General features: G+C 43.7%; 1 protein-coding gene across 3 annotated transcripts in view; it reads right to left on the reverse strand.

Moving 5' to 3' along the window:
- The window catches only part of ECPAS (Ecm29 proteasome adaptor and scaffold), a 91,188-nt gene that overhangs the window by 22,826 nt on the left and 44,768 nt on the right, over positions 1-23,594 (reverse strand). For all 3 annotated transcript variants that reach the window (XM_007065187.4, XM_037902127.2, XM_043547370.1), the window contains 17 exons: positions 21,208-21,342; positions 19,283-19,448; positions 18,636-18,808; positions 17,848-17,949; positions 16,018-16,141; positions 14,773-14,918; positions 13,586-13,640; positions 12,833-12,947; positions 11,705-11,770; positions 11,268-11,385; positions 9,001-9,168; positions 7,819-7,898; positions 5,619-5,724; positions 4,447-4,494; positions 3,492-3,613; positions 1,000-1,150; positions 286-351 (listed from right to left, as the gene is read on the reverse strand). In XM_007065187.4, the coding sequence (XP_007065249.2) occupies positions 286-351; positions 1,000-1,150; positions 3,492-3,613; positions 4,447-4,494; positions 5,619-5,724; positions 7,819-7,898; positions 9,001-9,168; positions 11,268-11,385; positions 11,705-11,770; positions 12,833-12,947; positions 13,586-13,640; positions 14,773-14,918; positions 16,018-16,141; positions 17,848-17,949; positions 18,636-18,808; positions 19,283-19,448; positions 21,208-21,342 (1,941 nt within the window). The remainder of the gene's footprint in view (positions 1-285; positions 352-999; positions 1,151-3,491; positions 3,614-4,446; positions 4,495-5,618; positions 5,725-7,818; positions 7,899-9,000; positions 9,169-11,267; positions 11,386-11,704; positions 11,771-12,832; positions 12,948-13,585; positions 13,641-14,772; positions 14,919-16,017; positions 16,142-17,847; positions 17,950-18,635; positions 18,809-19,282; positions 19,449-21,207; positions 21,343-23,594) is intronic.

Consider the following 23,594-nt stretch of genomic DNA (forward strand, 5'->3'; position numbering starts at 1 on the left):
CAATGGACACCAGATGAGGATCACCCCATGTGTCTGCATGGCAGCTGCTATGATGCAGAAGGAAGGCCAGTCGCCTCCTGTATGAGGTATTGGGGGGGAGGGGGGAGAGAAGGCATTAACCAAATGAAGAGGTGGACAAGAGCCCATACCCGTGGAACTCTGACAATCAAATGAATGGTTGTCTGATAAAAGCCTGAAGAGAAGTTCCCCATCATGTTACCACTTTGATCATTATCCACCCTCCCACAAGTCTACTTTAGGACCTTTCCTAAATCAAATACCTACCATATTAATTGTTTCCATCATGGGAGACGATTTAGCAGCACTAAGTCTTGCACTATCCATTGCAGCCTAAAGGAAACCGAACAAACAAAACAGACTGAATCTGAAGGCAGTGGAAAAAGCCACCAAATCTGAGCATCAAATGGAACGTGATTCCCCACAAACTCTGACTCGGGCATGTTTTCAGATAAATAGCAGATGTCAGCAATGGGGCCTTGGGAGATCACAGTAGTCTAATACCCCTCTCCATTAGGAAAGCCCAGGGTTTAATGACAGTGCTGAAAACACCCCAGTCTGATCTACACTGGAGTTTACACTATAACTAGCAACGGTGCTTCAGAGGTAGCATTTCTGGGAAACAGGTGCCAGGTTTGTTAGTGTAGATGCAGCCTACATACTTACAGAGGTCTCTGGCTGTTCCAGAACTTTTTACTCAGGGCTGAAGTCAGATTTACTAACAGTTATTGTCAGGACTGCTTTTTTCCCTTTATGAAAGATTGGGGGCACACAAGGCATTTAAAAAAATCCGCCAGTAACTCCATGGTTCTCTGTGTCATATACAAACAACAGTTCAGTAGATACATTAGCTAATTCCCTTAACACCCTGGGATGCCTCTCATGGAGAGTTGCTGCTTTGTTTTGTGTCTGTGGGAGCCTTGAAGCTCTAAATCCTTGTGAAACAGCTGTGAAAGCATCCTCCATGGTTGTTACACTTACTTTCTCCTGATCCGTAGCACGGAGACTCAAATAATTGAGAACCTGGGGTTCCAACACGCTTAACGACTCCAACAAAGCTGGAATGAGCTTTGGTGCATGAGGCTTCAGCATAACACCAGCACTTTTACTGATCTTCACAAGAGTGTTAATGCTGGAAAAAAATTGAAGCTCATGTCATCACAGAGCCTGTACAACTTAATCATTTACAAAAGCCCTTTCCCCAGGGGTAGCTGGTATCCATGGTAACTCTGTTCTGACACACCACCAGATTCAGATCTGCTGCCTCGGTGGGAATCTGGAGTATGTCTGTGAATGTAATTTTCCTGTGTCTTTTCTATTTAACGGAGACCAGAATCTTGCCTAGAGTCTCTACTGATACTCACACATTGTTCAGGCTATTTTATCCTCTTGTCCAGATTGCCTGGCATATCCAGTGTGTTGCAAAGATAATATTATTTAGACACATTTGAACACAGAAACAGGAAGCAGCTAAATTATTAGATTAAGAGACACTATGTAAAATCAGCTCAGGGACTTCAGTCATCTCTGCACAAGTAAAACCCCCACCGTTTAAAACAATATGTTCAACCGCATCACTCCATTCCACACAGGCTGCTTCTCTCTCACACATTCCATTTGTTATACCCTCCCTCAAACAATTATTGGCTCAAGACGTGTGCTCATGGACTGTCACTTGAAAATCAGGAAGGCAACAAAGTACTTTCAGACTCTCACAAGGAAGAAAACAATTCGTGAGAGATTTGTTACGGTTTGTTGTTTTTTAATCTTGCTGGATAATAACTGTGATAGACGCATGCCAGTTGGGTACAGCAGAGTAGTAGAAGGCAGATATACTGGCCACTGGAGAAGCAGTTTTCCGTTCCCTGACTGACCAGAGCAGGGGCTGCTCTGGGCTAGGGTGGACATATGACTCCAATTAGCCTGCAAAGAGTCAGTTGAAGCCGTTAGGCTAATGAGAACACGTGACTCCAATTAACCTGCACAGAGTCAGGTGAGGCTGTTAAGCTAATTTGAACACCTGACTCTAATTAAGGCCCTTCTGATAGTATAGAAGGGCTCACTCCAGTCAGGCTGAAGAGAGTCAGGGAGCCAGAGGAGAGGAAGTGCGGCTGAAGGGCTGGATAATGAAGACATCCTCAAACCACTGGAAAGGGAGCCCCAAGGTAAGGGTGAAGAAGGCGTTAAGAGAGAGACGTGGGTGAGCTGTGGGGAAGTGGCCCAGGGAAATGTAGCAACTCTGGCGGTGAAAGGTCTGCTGCCAACAGCTACTGCCATTAGGGTCCCTGGGCCAGAACCCAGAGTAGAGGGCAGGCCCGGGTTCCACTCAACCCGCCACTACAGAAACACCTTCTGGGAGGGGAAGACAGACCCCTGTCAGGACAGGAGGCTAAACTGTTCTTCAATAATCCATAGGGACAACAGAGACTGTGGGAGTTCTCTCACCAACCTCCTTGCTGGCTTATGATGAAAAGAGCTCAGTAGACTGTACCCTGGCCCTAGAGAGAGAAGGGCTACGTGAAGGGTCGCAGTGAGCCTCTGAGGCTAGCATAAACCACCTGGAAGCGCAAGACCCATGGGGACAAGGTCAGAGCTCTGCAACATAATGTTAATGGGATCATATTATTTCAGACCGCTTCACTTCAGCTTTTAGCTAACTTCAGAACCTTGGTTACTGCTTCATTTACTTCACTAGCAAAAGGATTACAAAATAATAATCAACGGCAATATGTGCCATTCTTTCACCTCAAAGGATCCTAAAGGGAGACAGAAAGTAAAATATATGTATTTAGTACCACTGAAATGCAGCCACCTCTGGAGTGTGCACAACCAGCACAACGAATGCTGAAAAAGAGCGATGAAGAGGGAGCAGTGGAGAAATGTTGGCCAAGGAGACACATGGGTAAATACCTTTTCATGAGCACTTTACATGTGCACACAGAGCAGACACATCATCAGCTTGTGAAGACCCATAGAAGAGTCTCACATACTACAAACTGCATGGGGGTCAGTTTACTTGCTGCAGAAATATGGAAAGCTGTATTGACTCCTGCTGAGATGTGAACCTGTGCAACCCCAGAGAGTCTTTAATTTGTTGTCCGCAGATTTTACTTGAACACTGGACTCAGTAGCTCCTCTCCTTAGACCAAAGGGGAGGGGGCCTTTGGATGCCCCCAGGAACTCAACAGGTGCAGAGAGGCTAGATATTCTGAATTTGATACTTACACCATTGCACCAGCCCTCTGTTTAGTTAAAGAAATTGCACTCTAGGAAACAACTAGAATTCTCTGAGCTGCTGTTTTAACTGGATGAAAGCAGGGGGAGGTGAGAGGGTTGTTTTTTCTGGGGATGGGGAGAGGGGATTAAAATGGGAACTGATTATTGGACACGCTGCAGTTCAGGTGAATAAACCGAATCCCCTTGGAACAAACACAAGCCCAATCCCAAGGGAATTCACAGGATGTAAAACAAACCTCAGAGCCCGAACTTCAGTCACTGTGCTCATCATCCCTTTGTCCAGCAGGCAGGGGAGCAACACTGCTATAGTTCTCTGGCCCGCTGCGCCTTTGGAGGGGTCGCACATCTTCACACACACCTAAGGATAAATAGAGTCAACATCACAAACTGCTAAATCTTTCCTCAGATTTAACCCAAAGCCTTCCCGCATGCAACGGGAAAAGTTACAGAGGAACCAGAGCCAGGAGACTGGGTCACATTCAGACTTGGTGTACGTAGGTGCAGCCCACTGAAGTCAACGCAGTTGTGCCTGATCATGTCAGGTCTGGGTTTGCCCATTATATCACCATTATTTTTGTATGGGGGATTACACGCTCAGCCAAATTCCAGCTCACTGCTATCCCGATATTTGCTCCTGAATGGGGACATGGAGACACGAACTGTGCCGTCCTCCAAACCCAGGCATGGCATCGCCCTGGCCCTCAACAATTGGATCTAGTAAAGGTCAGAATGGAAACACGGCTGCTGTGCAGGTTATTTCAGCCAGATTGGCCCAAATGGTCAATGGCTGCAACAGTAGTTGCCAAATTAGGAGAGTCTCAAACGCCAGGAAGGGCAGCTAAACCCTCTTTAGTCAGCTCCATTTCTATGTGCACTATATACTGTACATACCACCACTCTAACCCTCTAGAAAAAGAAGGGCACACAGGGAAGCAGATTTCAGATGTCTTCCTCCAACGTGCCACATTGATTTCAACAGGGGTTATCAGTGTGTACGGGATGCAGGATCACACCTATATTTATCTCCACTGGGCTATAACGTAACATTGCACCTTAGTACCAGGGTAGTTTCTATGACAGTAATTTATAATCAAAGGCCATTCTTGGACAGGTGGAAATGAACTATTATACACCACCACATACAACACACCCACCGCATACACAGTCTGCAATGAAGAAGTTCAATTTTACCTTACTTAAAGTTTTCAAGGCTAGTTCTGCTGCTTTTCGTACAGACTCCTACAGAAGAAGTTAAAATTCCATTAATAATTTTATTTAAACTTTTTACTTTATCATTATTGACCTGTCTGGAAAGTCCAAACAAGTATTGACTAATCTGATTCATAACCTGTAGGTTACGTTTAAAAGATCTGTTTGTGTATGGTCAACCTCTTATCACTATTTGTGTATTTACTTTGTTCAGATTCCAAAAAATGGGAACCATGCGCTATGAAATCAATTTGATCCTGATTTATGGCTGGCTGTCATTTTTCCATTTAAAGGAGTTCCCATGCTTTGTTCCTCCATGCCACTAATGTTAGAGGATCCGTCCTTTTCCAAAAGGAAGCATAAAATCTCTCCTGTATGCTTTATTCTCTACTCAGAAGCATTGCTGAGGAATTCGGTTATATGCTGTTTTTACCAACATCATATTTAGGACTGGTTTTATTTGGCCTTTCACTACACAGCAAAAATGATGCAGTTCCAGCTGAGTTTGTGAAAGTGACAAGGCCTAACCTCCACACCTTCAATCACAGCACAATTTCAGATGCAAAGAAGCTTTAGTCCTGCTTGAACAGGCAAAGCTGGATGTTAGAAAATATAAGGATTGATCCTGTAGGACGCTGAACACACTGGCCTGCAGAAACACTTAAGCGTGTGCTTCACTTTCACACGTGAGCGATCCCAGTTGGACTACTCATGTGCTTGAAGTTAAGCATTCGCTTAAGTGTTGTGCTGGGTCAGGGCCAGACAGTTCAGCACTTTGCAAGATTGAGCATAAGAGAAATGGAAAACAGGGTGTGCTGTATCCGCACCTCCAAACCGACTTGCTCTCCCAGAACTGCACAAGGTGCTCTGGATAAGCCAAGTGGAAAAGCTCTCAGAAGGAATCCCAACACTATAAGGAAACCATATGAAGAATTTCCCAAGCATTTTACTCACTGGGACCTGAACAGTGGTGAGCACCTATGACTTCCATTGGCTTCAGTGAGAGCTGGGGATGCTCTCAGGACCAGCCCCTAGCTAGTAACTGATACTTCGCAGAGCTACTTTTCTAAACTTGCAGCAGATGGGATATTCCCTCCAGATTTGATAATTACACTTTTTGTAAGAGCTGACAATTTAACAGGAAGCTCTATTACCTTAATATCATCTTGCACTCGGAATAGGGTTTCCCAGATTTCTGGAAGTTTGTCAATAATGTCATCCAGTGGTCGACCTCTTAATAAGTCATTCAGTGCTAGACAGCTGCAAACACAATTTTGTTTCAGACAGGGATACAATACAATACAGGAATAAAATACTAAAAGCCAAAACACCACAAAAAGTCCCACCACACATTATTCTTATCTAAACTTACTTCCAAAGGCAGGCCGTCCTTGGCAGGAAAGACCTCTGGGTCTGACTCTCATTTACATTAAAGCCACTTTGCATCATTTTGGCAGTGTAAAGGGGCCTGAGAATCAATGAAAACGTCACACATACCTACTAAAAAGCCCCTTTACACTGTCAAAAAGATGCAACGTGACCTTTGTGTAGATGAGAATCAGGCCCCTCTGTCTCCAGAATAAAGCAGTAGGCTCATGAAGCTCTATCTCCTTCAACAGATACCTTCATTATATTTCCCGGCCCTGATTCACCACTGCTTTCCTCCAGCTTGACTACATTTGATTTTGGAGGAGTGACACTGGCATAAAACTAGATTAAGGAAGTGGTGAATCACACCCGACAACTGCTACTCACCGCCTTCTCCGACAAGCCTGCTTCCTCATTCAGTAAGGATCTGCTTCATTGCACATTTAAAAAAATGTGTATATACCAAAGTACAACACAAAAGCCCACACATTGCAACCTGCTTCCCTTTACAACACAAGCAGATGGTAATTAGAGAAACTACCATAAATGCAATTTGGTTTCAAATCCTTGTAACTCACCTGGATCAAAACCAGTTTTCACCCAGACACCAACAGTACATTATATGCTGCAATAAAAGACCCCACAGCACCGAGTCTCAGAATCTGGGTCAGCTGATTCAGGCTTCATCCTCCTTGCGGGGTGTCAGAGCCCAGGCTTCAGGCCAAGCCTGAATGTCTAACCTGCTGTTTTATAGCCTGAACCCCAGAGCCTGAGTCAGCTGACCCAGACCTGTCACTGAACTTTCACTGCAGGGGAGACACCGCTCCCTATGAGGGGTCTGAGTGTCCACATGAGGCAGCACTAACGCTCTTCACATAAAGATGGCAATCTTTTTTCCTTAAACAATGAGGACAGCATTTTATTCTCCCCACTCCTGTATTTCTCCAGAACTGCTGAACTAGTTTGGGTCCAACTTTTAACAACAATAAGAATGCAGCCTTTGGCAGAGACCAGCCCTGGAAAACTTCAGCCAGAAAAGTGAAAACTGGAGAAAGTTATGAGCAACTGAAAAAGATGGTTTATAACGGAAATGCTTAAGCAACCTTAATTACAGCTGCTGTAATCCAGCTGTAGGTTTATTTTCTAGCCAGAGTATGATATTCTAATGAGTCCCTCTAAGTCTGGGTGGGGAGGTGGAAGGAGGCATTCGATGGATCAGGTTTGGAGCACAGATTCGATATTTATGCTGGTTTACTGATGAGCTATAATCAAAAAATGTTTAACTAACAGCAGCTCATGTATCTAACTGCACCCTCCTATCACCAAATCCTTATACTACACACTGATAAATGGATTGTCCATAGACTCTGACCATGACACAGGATACAACCACACTTCAAAACCCCTCCCAAAACCCAACCAAGCACACCGCACACAGAGTGTGCCTCAGAGCCCAGGTCAACCAACTCGGGCTCATGCTACGGAGCTAAAAAAAAAAAAAAAAAAAAAGCAGTGCAGACATTTCTGCTTGGGCTGGAGCCTGGGCTCGGAGTCGCTCCCCGCTCGCCATGTTTCAGAGCCTGGGCTCCAGCCAGAGCATGTACATGGCTGTTTTTAGCCCTGCAGCACAAGCCCGAGTCAGCTGACCCCGGTTCTGAGCCTCACTGCTGCAGGTTTTAGTTTGCAGTGTAGACATACCCTGAAACTTTTCAGGCTCTGGGACGCCCAAGAACTTTGCAATCAGAAGACCCTTTTCTTCAGAGCCTTTAGCCCAGTATCGCAGCAGGGCTGAATGGGATCCAACACTGAAACACAAGGTGTTGCGGTACATCCTACCGCAGCACGACTCTATTCTGGGGGTGGGTTCCGTTCTGCCCCCTTCCTCCTCCCCACCCCTCGGCCCTTTTCCTTTCTAAATTCACTAAAATTTCTAAAGACTTGCTGGCAGTTTTGTTTAAAGAGGAAGAGGTCACTGTTCAACTATACCTGGATTCTCTGATCCTCCACATGTTGCTGGTCAGATTGTTGATCAGATCATCCAGAATCTCCTTCATGTATTTATCAACCTGGTGGAAGAAAAGAAAAAATCATAGACAAGTAGCAGCCTGCAGCTTCCCACCAAGGCTCTGGCCTTGCAACTGGATCCACATACACGGGTGTGACTGCATGATTGGGACAGTAGCAAGCAAAAGTCCAGGTCTTTAGCTAGTACCTGCCAAGATTTTCCACCTTTCTAAGAAAGGTCTTTGTGGACGAGAGACAGTGCCCCCAGAGATACCAGCCAAAGTACAGCAAATCCTGATCAACTGGGAAAGGCCAGAGCTGACCTTGCATGAGCCTATTCTGCTCGGGCTGGCTCTCTTGTTCCAGTTTGGAAGGGACTTCCCCTCTGCTGATTCAGAGCCCAAGACTGAGGGGAGCCACATTAGCCACGTGGAGGAGGGAAAGGCTAGAGCCCTCCAGCCCTTTTGTTATGGAGAGGTTTGGAAGCAGAAATAAACAGGTCTCTAGAGCCTCTGAATCTGCTTATGGAGTTTCTTATGGGGAGAGATAGGATTGGGGCTAAGAAGAAAACTCACTAATCTATTCCAGAGTTTCAGGAGCCTAGTACTGAGCTCTCCTACCTCCTGTAGCTTGGGGACAGCTTCTTCCACTGAGTCAGCATCTGCCTCTTCCAATGAGCCACCTCCTCGCCACTTCAGGGAAGCTGATCAGCTGATCTTTGGCTGCCACAACCCCAGAACCCTCTTCAGCCACTGACGGGTGAACTGTACCCTCACAAAGCAGCAGGGGCCCCTAGGAGCTTCTCATAAGAAAGGCAGGAAGTGCTGCAACCCCCTAATTTATGGGGCATCAGAGCTTGAATGTGGCCCTTGCAGATGAGCTCAGGAAGGTCCTTCCATGCATAACAGGGAGCGTGGAGACATCTGTGCATCTTCCATTTCTCCCAATAAATTCCACATCCCCAGTTCTATTTGGCTATGTTAGGACCTACTCTACATAGCGACGGGTTTCCTCCTCCTCATACAGCACAGATCATCAGTGCCTTTCACAAAATGCTCCTCAGCTACTTCTTGCAGAGAATCCCGTTGAGATGCTCAAGCACGTAGCTTTGCACTCCAACACCCTACAGACCCAAATGGAACACGAGAACTCATGCTCACTGACCGCAGATTTGTCGGTGACAAGCGCGTTCCAAATGCTGGTCATAGCCTGTCGAATGCCCATGTTGGGATCAAACTGGTAACGATAGAGACGGGGGACCAGCTGGGGCAAAAACGGAGCTAGCTGCTCGCCAGCCTTTGTAGCGATCACGTTGAAACCGAACGCTGCTCCCTAAAAGGAGGAAGAATGGATGTATTTGATTCATTTCAGCGGACAAGTGCATCTATATTACTTGTTTAGGGCCCAATCCTGAGCCCACTGAAGTCAACGGCAAAGCTTCCACAGAGATAAGCAATGTAGGATCAGATCCCTGTTGCACCACTGATTTGTCATTGCTCAGTTATGTTCCCTATGTTATCTGGTTAGTATAAAAGTGAAGCCAAATATTGACCTTAAGGATCAATCACACAGATTTGAGCCACACCGTCAGCCTCCCAACAGGTAATGCAGTACATGTGCAGCGAAGGGAGGATAACTTAATGACATATCACATATTCTCTCTCCCTCACTCTTCTTCATTTTGAGGCATCTCCTCAGCCCTCTGATCTAGAGATGGTGAGTGAGGGGGATATACATCTGTGCGGCAGTGAGCATTACAATAAGCAGCAAATTTTCCAAAGAAAACGTGTTCCCAAAAGGAATTGGCCAGGTCGGAGTTTTCCCTGCACACACACTGTGTTGCATTTATAAAAACAGGGACTTTAAAAAAAATTAAAAAAAAAAAATCTCAGGTTATAAGGAGAGAGAGAGAGAGAGCTCGCGAGCGAGCACTTCTCTGCATTTCTTTAAGATGCTTGGGATTACTGCTTTGTATTCATCAGGGTTTAGAGGAACTCAGATGGCACTACTTCATCAGCCTACTGCAGTCGGAAAGCGGGACTGTCAACCACTAGGCTGACGTGTAGCTATTCACCCAAGTAGTCCCAGTAACATGGGTGTAACCAAGCAAAGTAACGGCTCAGCAGTTGAAGTAAGAGGTTCAGAGTCTAGCCCACAGTGACGATTGTTTGCATTGCTACAGTCCGTACTGTATCACAGCTGGCATTTAGCTACAGAGAGAATCTTGTGTCACAATTTTTTTTGAAAAGCATGGCAAGTAAATACAAAGAAACTCAGTCTTCATTTCCCCTACTGCGGCAGGGATCTAAGATCAGTGGCAAATCATAAGGCTACTGTAAGAGGGTGGCAGAATCTACGACCCCACTGAGGACGGAGTGCTCTTCTGTTAGCAGACATTAGAATCCAGCATAAAGTTGCTGTGTAAATTCTGCTGACTCATTACAGCAGGTGCAGCTTGTTAACTCCACCAGGCTACAAGAGAAAGGTGTGAACCTCTGGTTATAGGAATCAAAGGCCAGAGATAGGGAGGTCCTGCAGGAAACACCGTGACTAGTCAAGCTTTGGAAGAAAGCTTAGGCAGAGGCTTACGGTCTGCTTAAAGTGGAGTTTCCAATAAAGCCAAATCACAGCAAGGGAGCAAGTGGTGAACTTGTGCAGAGCAGACAGGGTATTTGAAGTATACAGGAGCACTGCCTGCTTGGTTATTAAAACAGCTTATTTTGTATTTCAAATGGGCTAATGAAAAAGGATATCACATTAATAAAATCTTAATTTAAAAATGTTAAAATAAACAAAAATATTTTTTTAAATTAGTTAGAATGAATAGGAATTATGGTTATTTGACTTCAGGAAGCATGACAAGTCACATTTTGGCTTCGATAAAGGGTATAATGGCTGAAGAATGTGAGTAGTTGATCTTTTGGTAAATAAAGTTAAGAGCATTATTTCAAGGACAGTGATTAAAACAGCTGGTGTGCTGTGACCAGTGCTTATCACAATCGTCTCACTGCTACCTTGTGCTCCACGTCCTTTTTGTCAAATCCACCTGTTTTTTGCCATAAATTTAGGATTTGAGCTCTTCTTGTTAAATATTTGTACAGAAGCTACCACACTGGGCCCCAGCCCCTATTTGTTACCACAGTACAAATAATAAATAACAACAACAACTATAATTAATTACACAGTGGAATGTGGATTCAAGCAATACAAATAGTATTAAGATTTGTTGCAATAATTTGAAGAAATCTGTAATGCACCACTTCACATGCTGGTAGAGTCACACTAGAACACAGTATCTATGGCCAGAAATTGCACACCAATTGTTAGAAGAGGAATAATGCAATTATTGTTTTTTTGTTTGTTTGGTTTTTTTTGGGGGGGGGGGGCGGTTTACAACTCACATAGGTATTTGCATTGTTGTATCAAGTTACCTTGCGCGAGTTCCACATGGCATGGTGGTTGGCCAGATTCATGAATTTGTACACCAGGTCTGGTTGGCTGAGGTCACTAGCCAGTGAACAAAGCTCCTTGTAGGTAGAGAGACCCTGACTTGGGAAGGCAGGAAGGAAAAATTAGTGTAGCTTTTCAGTCACAGACAGCGCCATGATACCTATAACTCCCACCGAATCAAGTCATACCCTGGAGCAGAATTTAGTAAGTAATTCAGCGAAGATATAAACATGTGTCCAATCAGTACCCCAGAGAAAGAGCTACAGTAACCATTAGAGAGGTAACGAGTAACACAATCAAAATTCTAGACAAATAAAATCCCAGGAAGGGAGGATTTACAAGAGGAGTATATAGCTCTATAACAGCAGTTCGGAGCAGAATTGCACCTGTCTCATGGAAAAGTCATCACTAAACCTACCCATCTGGGGTTTTGCCAAGGGCTCCCTGGAACACCACTGTTTCTCCAGTCACTTCGTGTTTGACCCTAGTGGTAAAACAGGCCCAGCATTAGATTTTCCGTGCATTGTCTGGGAACAGGCTATCGTTCACACGCTGTACATTCAAATACCAATGAATTTGTTTTGCTGTATTTGCCTGGTAAATTCTTGTTCGTTGGGTCCCGATCATGCAGACTTCTGTGCATGCTTAACCTCATACACTGCAAGGAGTCCCGCTGACTCCAGCAAGGCAGAACATTACACACATGTTTAAATCTTTGAAAGGTCAGGGTCCTACTGTTCAAGTCCAAGTTAAAAGATGCAACGTATATAAACAGCTGCTTTTTACTTCTAACTGTATCTGTTCCCATTCACTGGGGCCAAGGATCCAAACACATATTTAGACAAGGTCTCTATCCCATTCCAAAGGGCAAAATACAATTTTCATCTGCCTCTTAGTCCCAGCTACCACTGGAATTTTCCCTATATTGCCCCACTATCCTAATTTATGGTCCTCTGAAGTTAGTGGCAACACTCCCATTGATTTCTGTGGGAGTTTTTCTAACCTTTGTCTAACCTAACTGCTTCCTCCTCTCAGCAGGAGAGCTATCCACTCTACCGCAGAACCATCAATGCTTGCTATGTGGTCATTTTAGCTATAATCAAACATTTTTTAAAATATCAAAAATATTAGAAATATAACAGCAAAATTTAATTTCCAGCCATTATTCCTAGCACCAAGCAAGCAAGGGGACTCCCCTGCAGAGAGCTGCCTGGACTCTAAATAACCCAAAGCAGAAAGGACTTTGGACTCTTTTGCACAAAAAAAGAAATAGTTCTTCGTTAAAACTTGATCAGCACAAGATGCATTTGACCCACAAGGCAAACCCCAAAACACCTTTTTAACATTTCAACCATTCAGCACAGCTCAATAGGCTAGAGTTCATTGTACTTAGTTATCACACTGTCAGACACGTGGGGAGTAGGTGAAAGTTGACTTCCACCATTCTGATCCTAAGAGACCTCTCTCCACAGACTGTCTCTCTCTCACACACACACACTTACTTTCAAAGTGGTTACACACACTGCAAGTTCTGTGCTCACCATACCTTTTCCCAGTCATAAGCGTATCAACAAGCGTGGTGACCAGCTCCTGTTGATCTTGTTCACTACCTAGTTCATACACTAGCCCAAGGCCTTTTGAAGCAACATCTTGGCTAAGTTCTGCAACAGATTTCATACAATAAAAGCCAAGTGTGTAAGTAGTAAGAAAAATACCAATGAAGAGAGACAATTAAAATAGGAGCTAAAAAAATGGGATCTATGACATAGTTAAATGACATCAAAGGTGCTGGGGCCTAATCCAAAGCCCAGGGAAATGAACAGAAAGACTCCCCCTACTGAGTTCCTTGGGCTTTCGTTTAGCCCCCTAGGCACCATTTCTTCAACTGGACCTATGCAGGTGGACCCCTGTAAGGATTTAAATGGGGCACAGCCAAAGGTCTTGCCCATGCGGATCCAACTGCAGGGCTGGAGCCCTGGTACACAAACCAAACAGGGGAGCCCCATTGGTCTCCACGACACTATAATCCCAGGAGATGGGGAAAGCCTGCCTTCCAATGGAAATGTTGATGCAAACAGGTTAAGGGAGAGAGAAATGTTTCATTTGACATTTCTGCAAACAACAGCATGCAAATGTGTCCATTTTCCAGTAAAAATTATATTTCTACAAACATCTCGCAGGGCTGAACAATAACGGTTTAAATGGTTTTATGTAACTACACTGAATAGCAAAAATTCTCTCCCCTCTGTTAAGAAACTGTTTGTTCAAAGACAAAGCACATAGATATGGTATTACTTACCATCATTATCAGACAGAACTGAAACAAATGCACTTTGAATCTCCTTGAGATGAGACTGAAAGATGAAAGAAGAACATGTCTTTTTTTATTCTGGGTTTTTACCTCCATTCAATTCCATCTAACAGGGTCTAGCAGATACATTCAGACTATTTTACTGCTGTCACAATCATAGTTCAAACAGACATTACAAGAACTGCACTCATTTCCTGAGAAATTAGAAACAGGCCACCTGAAGTTCTGAAATTATAATACTTTGCATTTATCCAACATCTTGCCTCCAACCTCAAAGCAATTTACTAAGTGTTACTCCCTTTTTTTAGATGGGGAAAGAAAGGATTTTTTGCGGGGGGCAAGGAGAGGGGGAGTGTCAAGTAACTTGTCCCAGGCTACAAACTGAGTAAGTCAGAAAGAGAACCCATATCTCCAAACTCCTAGCCCCTGTCCTCATCAGAAGATCATACTGCTTCCTTGAAGACCCATTATTTAGATGAGAACTCTGCAAAAATAACCTGATGTGGGGCAAGTGTGCGAGTTTGAAATTTAGTAATAGTTTAAACCTATGTAGCATCTTTCATCCCAAAGCATTTTGTCAACTATGCACAGGCACATTGCTGCTGAAATTCATCAACCTTGGGTTGGAAGGTGGCAGCCAACTGGATCATCATTGCCTATTGCATCAGAGTGGTGGGGAGGGGAAATTTTGGCCAAAACCACTGGGGTAAACTCCTGTACTTAGGCAGGGGACCAGGGAATCTTTAGTGGTCATACAGAGTGGATAGGCCCTCAGTTTTAAGGTCTCATCCAAAAGATCCCAAACACAATATCAGCTTATCTGCCTTTGCAGGACAGAACTGACCCTGCGGTTCCAAGTAGTCTGGAAAATCCAAACCTGATTTATTCTTAGAGATTTAGCGTTCTGCAAAGAGAAATTCTTTAAAATGCCAGTGACACCAACCCCCTTCGCCTAAGGGAACATGTCTTTGGGGTCGTATCCTGCAGTCCTTATGGAAACAAAACCCACACTGACTTCAATGGAAGTTAAGGAGCCTATTAAGGATTTAGGAGCAGTGTCATCCCATGGGGCATGCAGGGGTCACATGAAGATCTCAGCGAGTCCATAAGGAAGGAAAGAGGCAAGAGCGGCGAGGAGAGAGAAAGAAGGCAGCAAGGCAGAGGCAGGTTTTCACCTTAATTTCTTTGTGCGTACTCAGCTTCTTCACCAGCGACAAAAGCCAGATGCAGGCTGCCTGCCTGACATGGGGGTTAGGGCTGACAATGTGCTTATTCAAAACGAGGTCCAAAACCCAGGGGACCACGTCGTTCACTTTCACGTCTGTTTGAATGGAAGAAGACAATAAGGACCATTACATTGACACTGAAACACACACATGCTTATCGTCACTTAATGCAGTCAATCAACTCATTGATAGCTCTTCACTATGGTGTAAGCACTCACCCTGCACCGTCAAACTGCTTACTCAGGAAAAGTCCTGCGGGAGTCAATGGGAGTGTTGAATGAGTAAGGAGTGTTGAATAGGCACCTCTTGGCCAGTCTTAAAATATCCTTGGCCAAGACTCTGAACATCTGGTACAGGTTTGAAAAACCCACAACAGTCCTTGGACTAATAGGAATGGTGCAGACTATGACTGAACGTTTTAGGGTTTTCTTAGTACCAAATTCCCCAGAGTGACTCAAGCTAGCTTCTACCTGATCCTGCAAACACATATACATGTGCTTAACACTAGGCACAATTGAGATCAACAGGACTACTCATGCCTATAAAGTTAAGCATGACTGTGAGCGTTTGCAGGAATGGGGCCTAAGATTGAACCTATGGTTTTTGTAGGCAGCATTTTTCATGCTCACTTTCTTCCATATCCAAAAATCCGACTAGCAAACAAAATGTGCACTTGGGTGCATAAAATTGGGTAGATATCCAAGTCCATGCACACGCAAATGCAGTTTGTTCATAGCAATCCAAGCGTTTGTGTAGAAAACCTCTGGCAAGAAAAACCGAAGATTCCGTTTTAAAGTCTGCTTTGGGAAATTTGGCTCTAACTGTTTTAAAGGACTTATACATATTAGATATGAAATGAGCATGGGAGAGCATAATAAATGATCAAAGCAAAAAGCAGTTAATTGTATATTAGTAAGAAGCCGATTTAAACAGCACACACTTCGAAAATCTTTTTATTGTCTCTCGATATTTTTCAGATTGGTCAAACGGGGGGGGGAGCCACTAAATAGTAAAAAACAGGCAAACTGATTGGTGAAGGGACCAAACCTGCAAGGTACTGAGCACCACCTGGGAACTGCTAAGAGCTACTCCCACTAATTAGAATCAGTGTCCCAGAAGTGCTCAGCTCCATGCAGGACAGGGCCCTCAGGTTCTTCATTCCACCTCCAAATCTCCCACATCAACAATGTATACCTGCAGGAGGAGTATACTCTTCCTCGGTGACCATCCAAGCATCACGGGCAGCCACTGAGCTGGTTCCTATTGCAGCACTGGTAATGGCTTCACCAACGGTGAACTGAAGTTCTATTTGCTTGGCCTGAAAAATACAATAGGTCCTTGCTAAATAATCACCTTGTTACTGACCGACCCCAACAATTCCCACCCCAGTTCCGAGTAAAGCGGCACAGTCAAGTGGCATTTTGCAGAGATTTTCAAAGCTCCCTAGTTTGGATGCTCAGCCACCAATTGATGGCAATTCAGGGTACAAACCCCCAGGGCAACTTTGAAAACCTCAGGCCTTTACTTTTACAAAATGCTTTATGGACTATTTGACAGCCTGCTATAAAGTATTCCTGGAAGTCATTACAACTGTTCTGCGTTTGTCCAAACCAGGGAACAAAGGTGATGCAGCGTCCTTGACTGAACAACAAAAGGTTTATTCCCTTTATTCAGCTCTCACAGTCATTCGTGTGAAACATTGAGGTTTTATTGTACTAGGCAGAAGTAAAATAAAAGATTCCCCTACCCACCACTTCAGGGAACAAACTGCTGTTAAATGTTCTACCCAGACACACTGAAAAGCTGAGCAGCACATTCTAACTTCAAGAGATGGAAAGAAATTCTTTTCCCCTCACAAGGGACACGCAAGTAAGATTTAGCTTTGTTCTGTGTCCCTCTACCACTTCCTCTCTATTCCTTTTACCTGCATCAGGAGCGGAGCAGGCACTGAACTTTGCTACTAGTTTAATTTATACATATATAATTTTTTACTATTACCTGTAGCCCTAAGGCCTAATTTTCAAAGCTGCTGAGCACCTACAGTTCCCACTGACTTCAATTAGAGCAACAGCGTCTCAGTTCTTAGCAGAATCAGTCCCTCAGCTTACAGTCTTTCACAATTAGTTTCCTGCAAGCTCAGATAAATCCTTGTGCTCAGGTAAACATTTTATACAGGAAGCTCTCCAGTCCTCGGAGAAGTTCTAGGAAGAGAAGCGCTGCCTTTTGAAAGACCCACTTTGAAGATACAAATGTCATTTTTGTTGCTTTTATGATCATGTCATATTACAGGGCTTGGCCACGGCAGCAGATCTGATATTCACTAGTCACCTCTGAATTTGCTAACTGCTAAATGTGATTATGATCAACTGAGAACGGGAAAGCCAACCTGCAAATGTAGAACACTACCCTAATGTGGAAGGAGTTTTTCATTCTTCCTTCCAGCATCTCATTCAATAAATTAGCAACTCTGAAATACTGTACAGTATGGAACAAAATACATTTCCAACACAGAGCAGAGTTCCGGGATTAACAAAAAAAAATATTGCTTATTTTTTCTAAAATGATAAATTTAACCGAGCTACACCACTCAATGTCTTTCCAATACAATTTCTGTCCTTTGTTTAAAATTTGTCACAGGACCAAGATATTCTGACATTCAGTGTGTATATTTAGTACATTTTAAAAGACCAGATTTTCCAGAAGTGGCCTCTAAAAGGGCCCGTTAACACAAGCACTTACACCTGTGCTTAACTTTACAGACGTAAGCAATCCCATGGACAATATGTATGTAAGTGTGTACAAGCCTGGGAGCTAAAACTGAGGCCACAGGTTTTACATGCACAAAACTTCTCCTCACCCTCTACCAGCCTGCTTTGCAAACAGAAAGAACAGATCTGAAAAATGGAATGAGTCACTTCAAAGAGCAGCTCCCTTTTCCCTTTGTAAATGTGGCCCAAAGTATTCAGAAGGCTAATACAAATTGGAACACTCACTGAAGTGTAAGGGATAACGTTACTGCCTTACCTCCACAGAATCCATTAGTCCTTGCAGCAGTAGTTTCTGGTGGGGAAAGTCTCCATCTCCCACTGGAAAGTAACCCAGCGTTTGTATTGCTCGCTCTTTCATCTTAAAAATAGAATCACAAGATTTTACTCATAAACCCAGCAGGCACTTTTTCCAACATATATGCCTCCTAATTTGAAACCCAGAGCTTTTATTATTACTCTTTTACACCTTCCCACTGAGTTTAATCACCAGCAGTCATAGATTCCTAGAAATCAGAGATGGGGAAAACCTACTAGGTCATGCAGTACATCCTCCTGTCAGTGCATAACTTTTCCCTACAGCACAGCACGAGCTGGACAAAAAACCCACTGGAAAATGTCTCAAGTGGTGGCGTTTCCCCTCATTCCATTTGAGGTCGAGTTCAGGGCCTAGTCCCTTTCACGCAGTACTGTTAGAGAAGTTCTTCCTGATTCTCAGCCACAATATCCTATTTTCTTAGTTTCATCCCAAGAAGAGAAAAACCACAACAAATATTATTATTTATTCAAGGGATTTTCTAATCCCTTAGCTTTTGGCCTAACTCTCCTACACTGAAGCCAAGGGTAAAACTCCTATTGACTTCAGTGGGAGCAGAGTTAAACCAAGGCTGAGTGCTTTTTGAAAATGTCATCACCAAGGCTGTAAGGGTGATGTCTCTCTTAGCTTGATAGGTAATCACGTTAGCGTCAGTTTAACCCGAAACAAACAAGAACAAACACGGAGAGAAAATATGCCAGAAACAAAATTAACAAACCAACAAATCTTACCTTATTTGTTTCCTTGCCAGAAGGGATTCTGGTCAATAAACTTTCAACAAGATGCAGCTTTGTAAACCCGGTGCCTTCGCTGGGAATTGGCAAGGGGCCGTTCCTGCCAATTTCCCCCAGTGCTGTACAAGCAGCAACTGCCAGGAGCGGAGAGGTGCTGTCCAAAAAGGAACCTACAGAGAACCAACAGGATGACTTGCTTTTTGTCCCTACAACCTGAGTGCAGTCAGAAGTATAATTTTTTTTTTTTAAACAAGAGGCCAGGTTTTGCTCTCCTGTATAACAGAGAGAATCAGGAATGAAGTCAGAGTTACAATGGAGTAAAACCAATTTAAATGAGAGAAGAATATACCACAAAGGTACATCTGTGTGCATCTGCTCGTCTCTTACATGGGAGTCTATTTCTTAATTAATATTGGAGCAGTGAACATTGTTTACATCTGATCAGACAACAGTGATGGAGACATTCTTAAAGACCGTCAAATCCATCAGACAGGTGTTATTCAGCATCAAGGCCACTATCAGTAGATGCAGCCAACCTGAGACACATCCTGAACCAGTTGTGACTGGAAACTATGCTTACATAAATTCTCATATCAAGAACCAACAGTGCCAAGGTGCAATATAATAGCCAAGAGCAAAGTTACCTATTGTTTCTGTTGTGGTCTTTATGAGCTGGTCTTGTTCTGGCATGACAACAATATTTGGCTCTTCAATGTCATGCATCTCCATCATCCTGGTTTTCCTTTTGGCCAGGTACCTTCCTACAGTGAATCCCAAAGCCAACAAGGATCCATGTTGGATCTCCGGGTTCTACAGACAATACCAACATGGTAGGAAATCTACATAGACACAATCATGTGTTTTACATAAAGCGTACATGAAAAGACAGATGTATAGGTAGGCCCGCTGGAAAGGTACAGCATGAAAATTCTGAGCTATTGCCAAGCCTATGGGGCTCTCCATAGGTTGTCGATACTGTCAATATTTTCTGCACAATTTAGGCTTCCGGGGAGATTTTCAATAGCTAAGGGATTTAGGAGCAGAAGACCCACAGAAGGTCACAGAAGGTCACTCTGCTCCTAAATTGCTTAGGATTTTTTGAAAGCCTCCCCCTCAAGTTACCAGGAGAAAAAAGCCATCTGTAATCCTTTAGTTTATAAATATATCCTTCTGCATGTGAGCAGTGCTGTCTTCCCCAGTTTACACACACAAGAGACTGAAACAAGGGGACAAGTTCTGCTCTTGCGTACTCCAGATAAAATCCCTTCAATTCAGTTACTCAGAATTCACAAGTGAGTGCACAATCTGGTCCAGTCATTCTAGATGAGGTTAAAGCAAGAACGTTAATTATTTCAGTGTTGATCTTTGAATTAGAAATGTCTAGTTAATGTGTTTATCCAGTAGTCTGGATTCATTTGAAAGGATACTCTGCAGGAATAAGGCTTCAGGATTTAAAAGATGCAAACAACAGAATTGCTTTGCTTTTTTTTTTTTTTAATTTAAGTTTTTGTTTGATCCTCAACATATTACTCTAAGAAGGAAGGGAAAAAGAGTAGATCTAGGGGGGGACTGGAAGATCTCAAAGAGGGAATGAAAGTTCTCGCAAAAAGTATTTCTTTTAAGAGAAGACTGAGTAAAATAAAGACTATTTTGTTTCTCATGGCTCAGCTTAGCTTTAAACATGGGAGTAGTCCCATTTGACTTCAAAAAGAACATGGTGTTAAGGTACTAGTAAAATAGCAGATTACTGAGATCTATGTAAGGATTAAAATCAAATTAGTTCTTTGGGGAAACATATCTTAGGGAGCTAACTCTTTCCTTAGACTGCGGTAGGTGAGTCGCATCAAGAAAATTATTTGCCTGGTTTCTTTAAGGAGGGGCGGGAGGGTTTGAATTCCTCATTGTTTGCAATCCTATTAGTCAAGGAACTCAGGTAAGCTCCAGAGATATGAATAATGAGAGGAGGAGTGGGGCTCAGAGGGAGGGAAGGAAGCCCCATACAGTTGTGATAACAGTCATAGGAGGTGAAGGCTGTGGACCCTTAAAACCATGCCCTACATAGCAAAGGCTCCTGGGTAGGAGAAAGCTTTCACTGGCCTGCGGTGAAGGGAGGGAGCTATAGCTTAGCCAGGGGAAGGGCAATGGCTGACCAGCTAAATACTTTCTAAAATCTGTGCTTACCTTTAATTGCTCATCAATAAAAACAAAAACTTATAACTGCCTGAGGTAGCTGGTGCAACCCATTATCATGCAATAGGATGACGACTATTTAACTGACTAAACTTCTTAATAATGGTTCCTAACGGTCCTGGTTGTGCTTAGGAGAAATGTCAAATACTGACTGAGTACAGTTTCAATTATGTATTTACTTAGAAAAATAGTTCTACTCAAATATAGCAACGTTTTTTCCTACCTCCAACAAGTAACTGACTAATTCAATGGTGCTTTTCCATATTAAAAAAAAAAATCACTAAGTAATAAATTCTGGACTGCTATAAGATTAACATCTTCAATTAAAATGTTGCAATTAAAAAATAATACAAGAAATGGATAAAGAGAATGTAATTACATGATTGTCTTTTGCGGTCTTGATCAGTTGCTGTACAGAGGACTTCAGTTCATTTCCAGACATTGTAGACAACACTACAGAATACAACAGTGCTGCCAGCTCACGCATCTCTTCCTTGTTTGTATTCATCAGACTCTGTACATTTTAAAAAAAAACAAAAAACAAACAACAAAGAGGGAGCATACTTCACTGATGGTCTAGCTTTAATACATTAGCACACCGTTCAGATGCAACTACGCACCTACACTCCATATTTTACTCTAACCTCTTTTTTACCCTTGGAATATAATTATCATCACTAAGTAACTTGCTTAGGACCCAGTTCAGCAAAGCACTCATGCTTAGGTTTAAGCATGAATAGTCCTGTTGCCCTCAAGGGGGCTACTCACATGTTTACAGTTAGCGTGATGCTTAAATGCTTTGCTGAATCGGGTATTTAAAAAAGAAACTTCATGTTCCCCAGCCACGGGGAGCTAAAAACTCCATGGAATTGTACGAGACAAAATTCCTGTCTTGTACTATTCCATAGTGCCACAGAGTACATTTTCCTTTCGTTTGCTCTTTCCTCCTCACATGATAAAGGAAAAAAAGCTGAAGAGATTAAACCTACTTAATGCGAAGGCTGCAAATGTAACAGACACAGAAGTCAAGAAATGGAAAAGTCACAGTTCTCTCAGCAACATTAATTCACCCATGTTATTTGTATGGAGTATTTTTTATTACGTAGACTGTTAAAAAGGTCTGGTTATTATGGCAGTGTTAGCATAACAAACATAATATAAACATTTGTTTCCTAACTTGTGTTTTTAAGTTTATAACCTTACTCTTTGCATTTAACTCTACACACACACACGCGCGCGCGCTTGTGTGTGTGTGTGTGTAGAGAGCGATAAATGCAAAAAGTAGGGTTATAAACTTAAACAACATTCTCAGGTCACCAGAACCCTTCAGTTCGAATTGTGTGTGTGTGTGTAAATACACACACATACACACTTCAGACTGAAGGATTCAGGTGACCTGAGATCATCAGAAAAAAAAAAAAAAAAAAAAGAGGTTTATCACCACCAGAATACTGCCAATGGAGTTACATAGCTTGATTCAAAACTTACATCAGTATATTAGACTGCCCTCCACCCACCCACCTCAAGAGAGCTGCCAGAGCAGCTCCTCTCACTGGTAGATTCTTTGAGGGGGAAGTCCTCCTACCCGTGAACTACCAAAGAATGGAACTGCTCTGATTGATACAAGTGAAAGTTCTGGCCCTCAGGGTATGTCTATACTGCACTAAGACACCGGCAGCTGGCCCATGTCAGGTGACTTGGGCTTGCGGGGCTCTGGCTATGGGGCTGTTTAATTGCAGTGTAGATGTCTGGCTTGGGCTTTAGGCTGGGATTTGGAACCCATGAGTGGGGAGGGTCCCAGAGCCTGGGCTCCGGTGCAAGCATAAAATGTCTACACTGCAGTTAAACAGTAGCCCAAGCCAGTTGTCACAGGCGAGCCATAGCTGTTTAACTGCTGTGTAGACATACCCCTCAGAGTCTACCAATGTGAGGGAATATAGGGTATGTCTACACTGCAGCTGGGAACATGCTCCCTGTTGTAGGAGCAGCAGTGATCTGTATGCTCTGTATAACCTGTATGTTCAAGAGGTTCCCGCCCCCCCTTTTTTTTCTCCTCTCCCTCTTTGAATACCTGTGAAGTGGCTTTCCCCTTCCCCCTCCCTCCTGGAATGCTTGCGGGATGAATGGGCTGGTTGAACAGCTGGAAGATCGGAAGAGCTCCCAGGTAGACAAGGTGTCTGGGACTCTGATTAGGCAGCAATCGCACGCCCAATGCATGGACAGTGCCCGAGGTGGAGTGTGACCAACCACACGCAGCCAAGTCAGCTCTAGTTGTGGGCCGTGAGGAGCAGGTCCTTAAAAGGGGAAGGGGCCATGTGCTCAGGAGTGCACTCACAAGCTTGTACCTCCTGTGAAGGCCCTTCGCCCGGACGGCCTGGCCAGTGGTTCGCCACATTGCATTCCATTGTGCCCCAGGAAGACTTACCTTCATCACACCATCCATCGCTGCGCTGCAGGACACTTACCTTGAAGGATCCTGACATCGCCAGTGCCGTGCCTGTCCTGGGAGCGTGAGTATGCGAGTGTGACCCCCACCCTTCTTTTGAGCTTAGCTATCAGTATAATAAACGTGCTGCTTTCTGCCAAACTCTGGTGGGTCATTAGTCTTCCCTACGCTTACTAGCTGGCCCAATTTTGGGTAACACTCCCCAGCACAAGGAGACAGACAGGCGCTACCTCTGCTTGGGCTAGCACACTAAAAATAGCCATGTAGCTGGGGGTAGCATGGGCATCAGCTTGGGCTAGCGCCCTGGGTATGTACTTGAG

The sequence above is a fragment of the Chelonia mydas genome, chromosome 5, assembly GCF_015237465.2.
Source record: "Chelonia mydas isolate rCheMyd1 chromosome 5, rCheMyd1.pri.v2, whole genome shotgun sequence".
NCBI classification, from domain to species: domain Eukaryota; kingdom Metazoa; phylum Chordata; order Testudines; family Cheloniidae; genus Chelonia; species Chelonia mydas.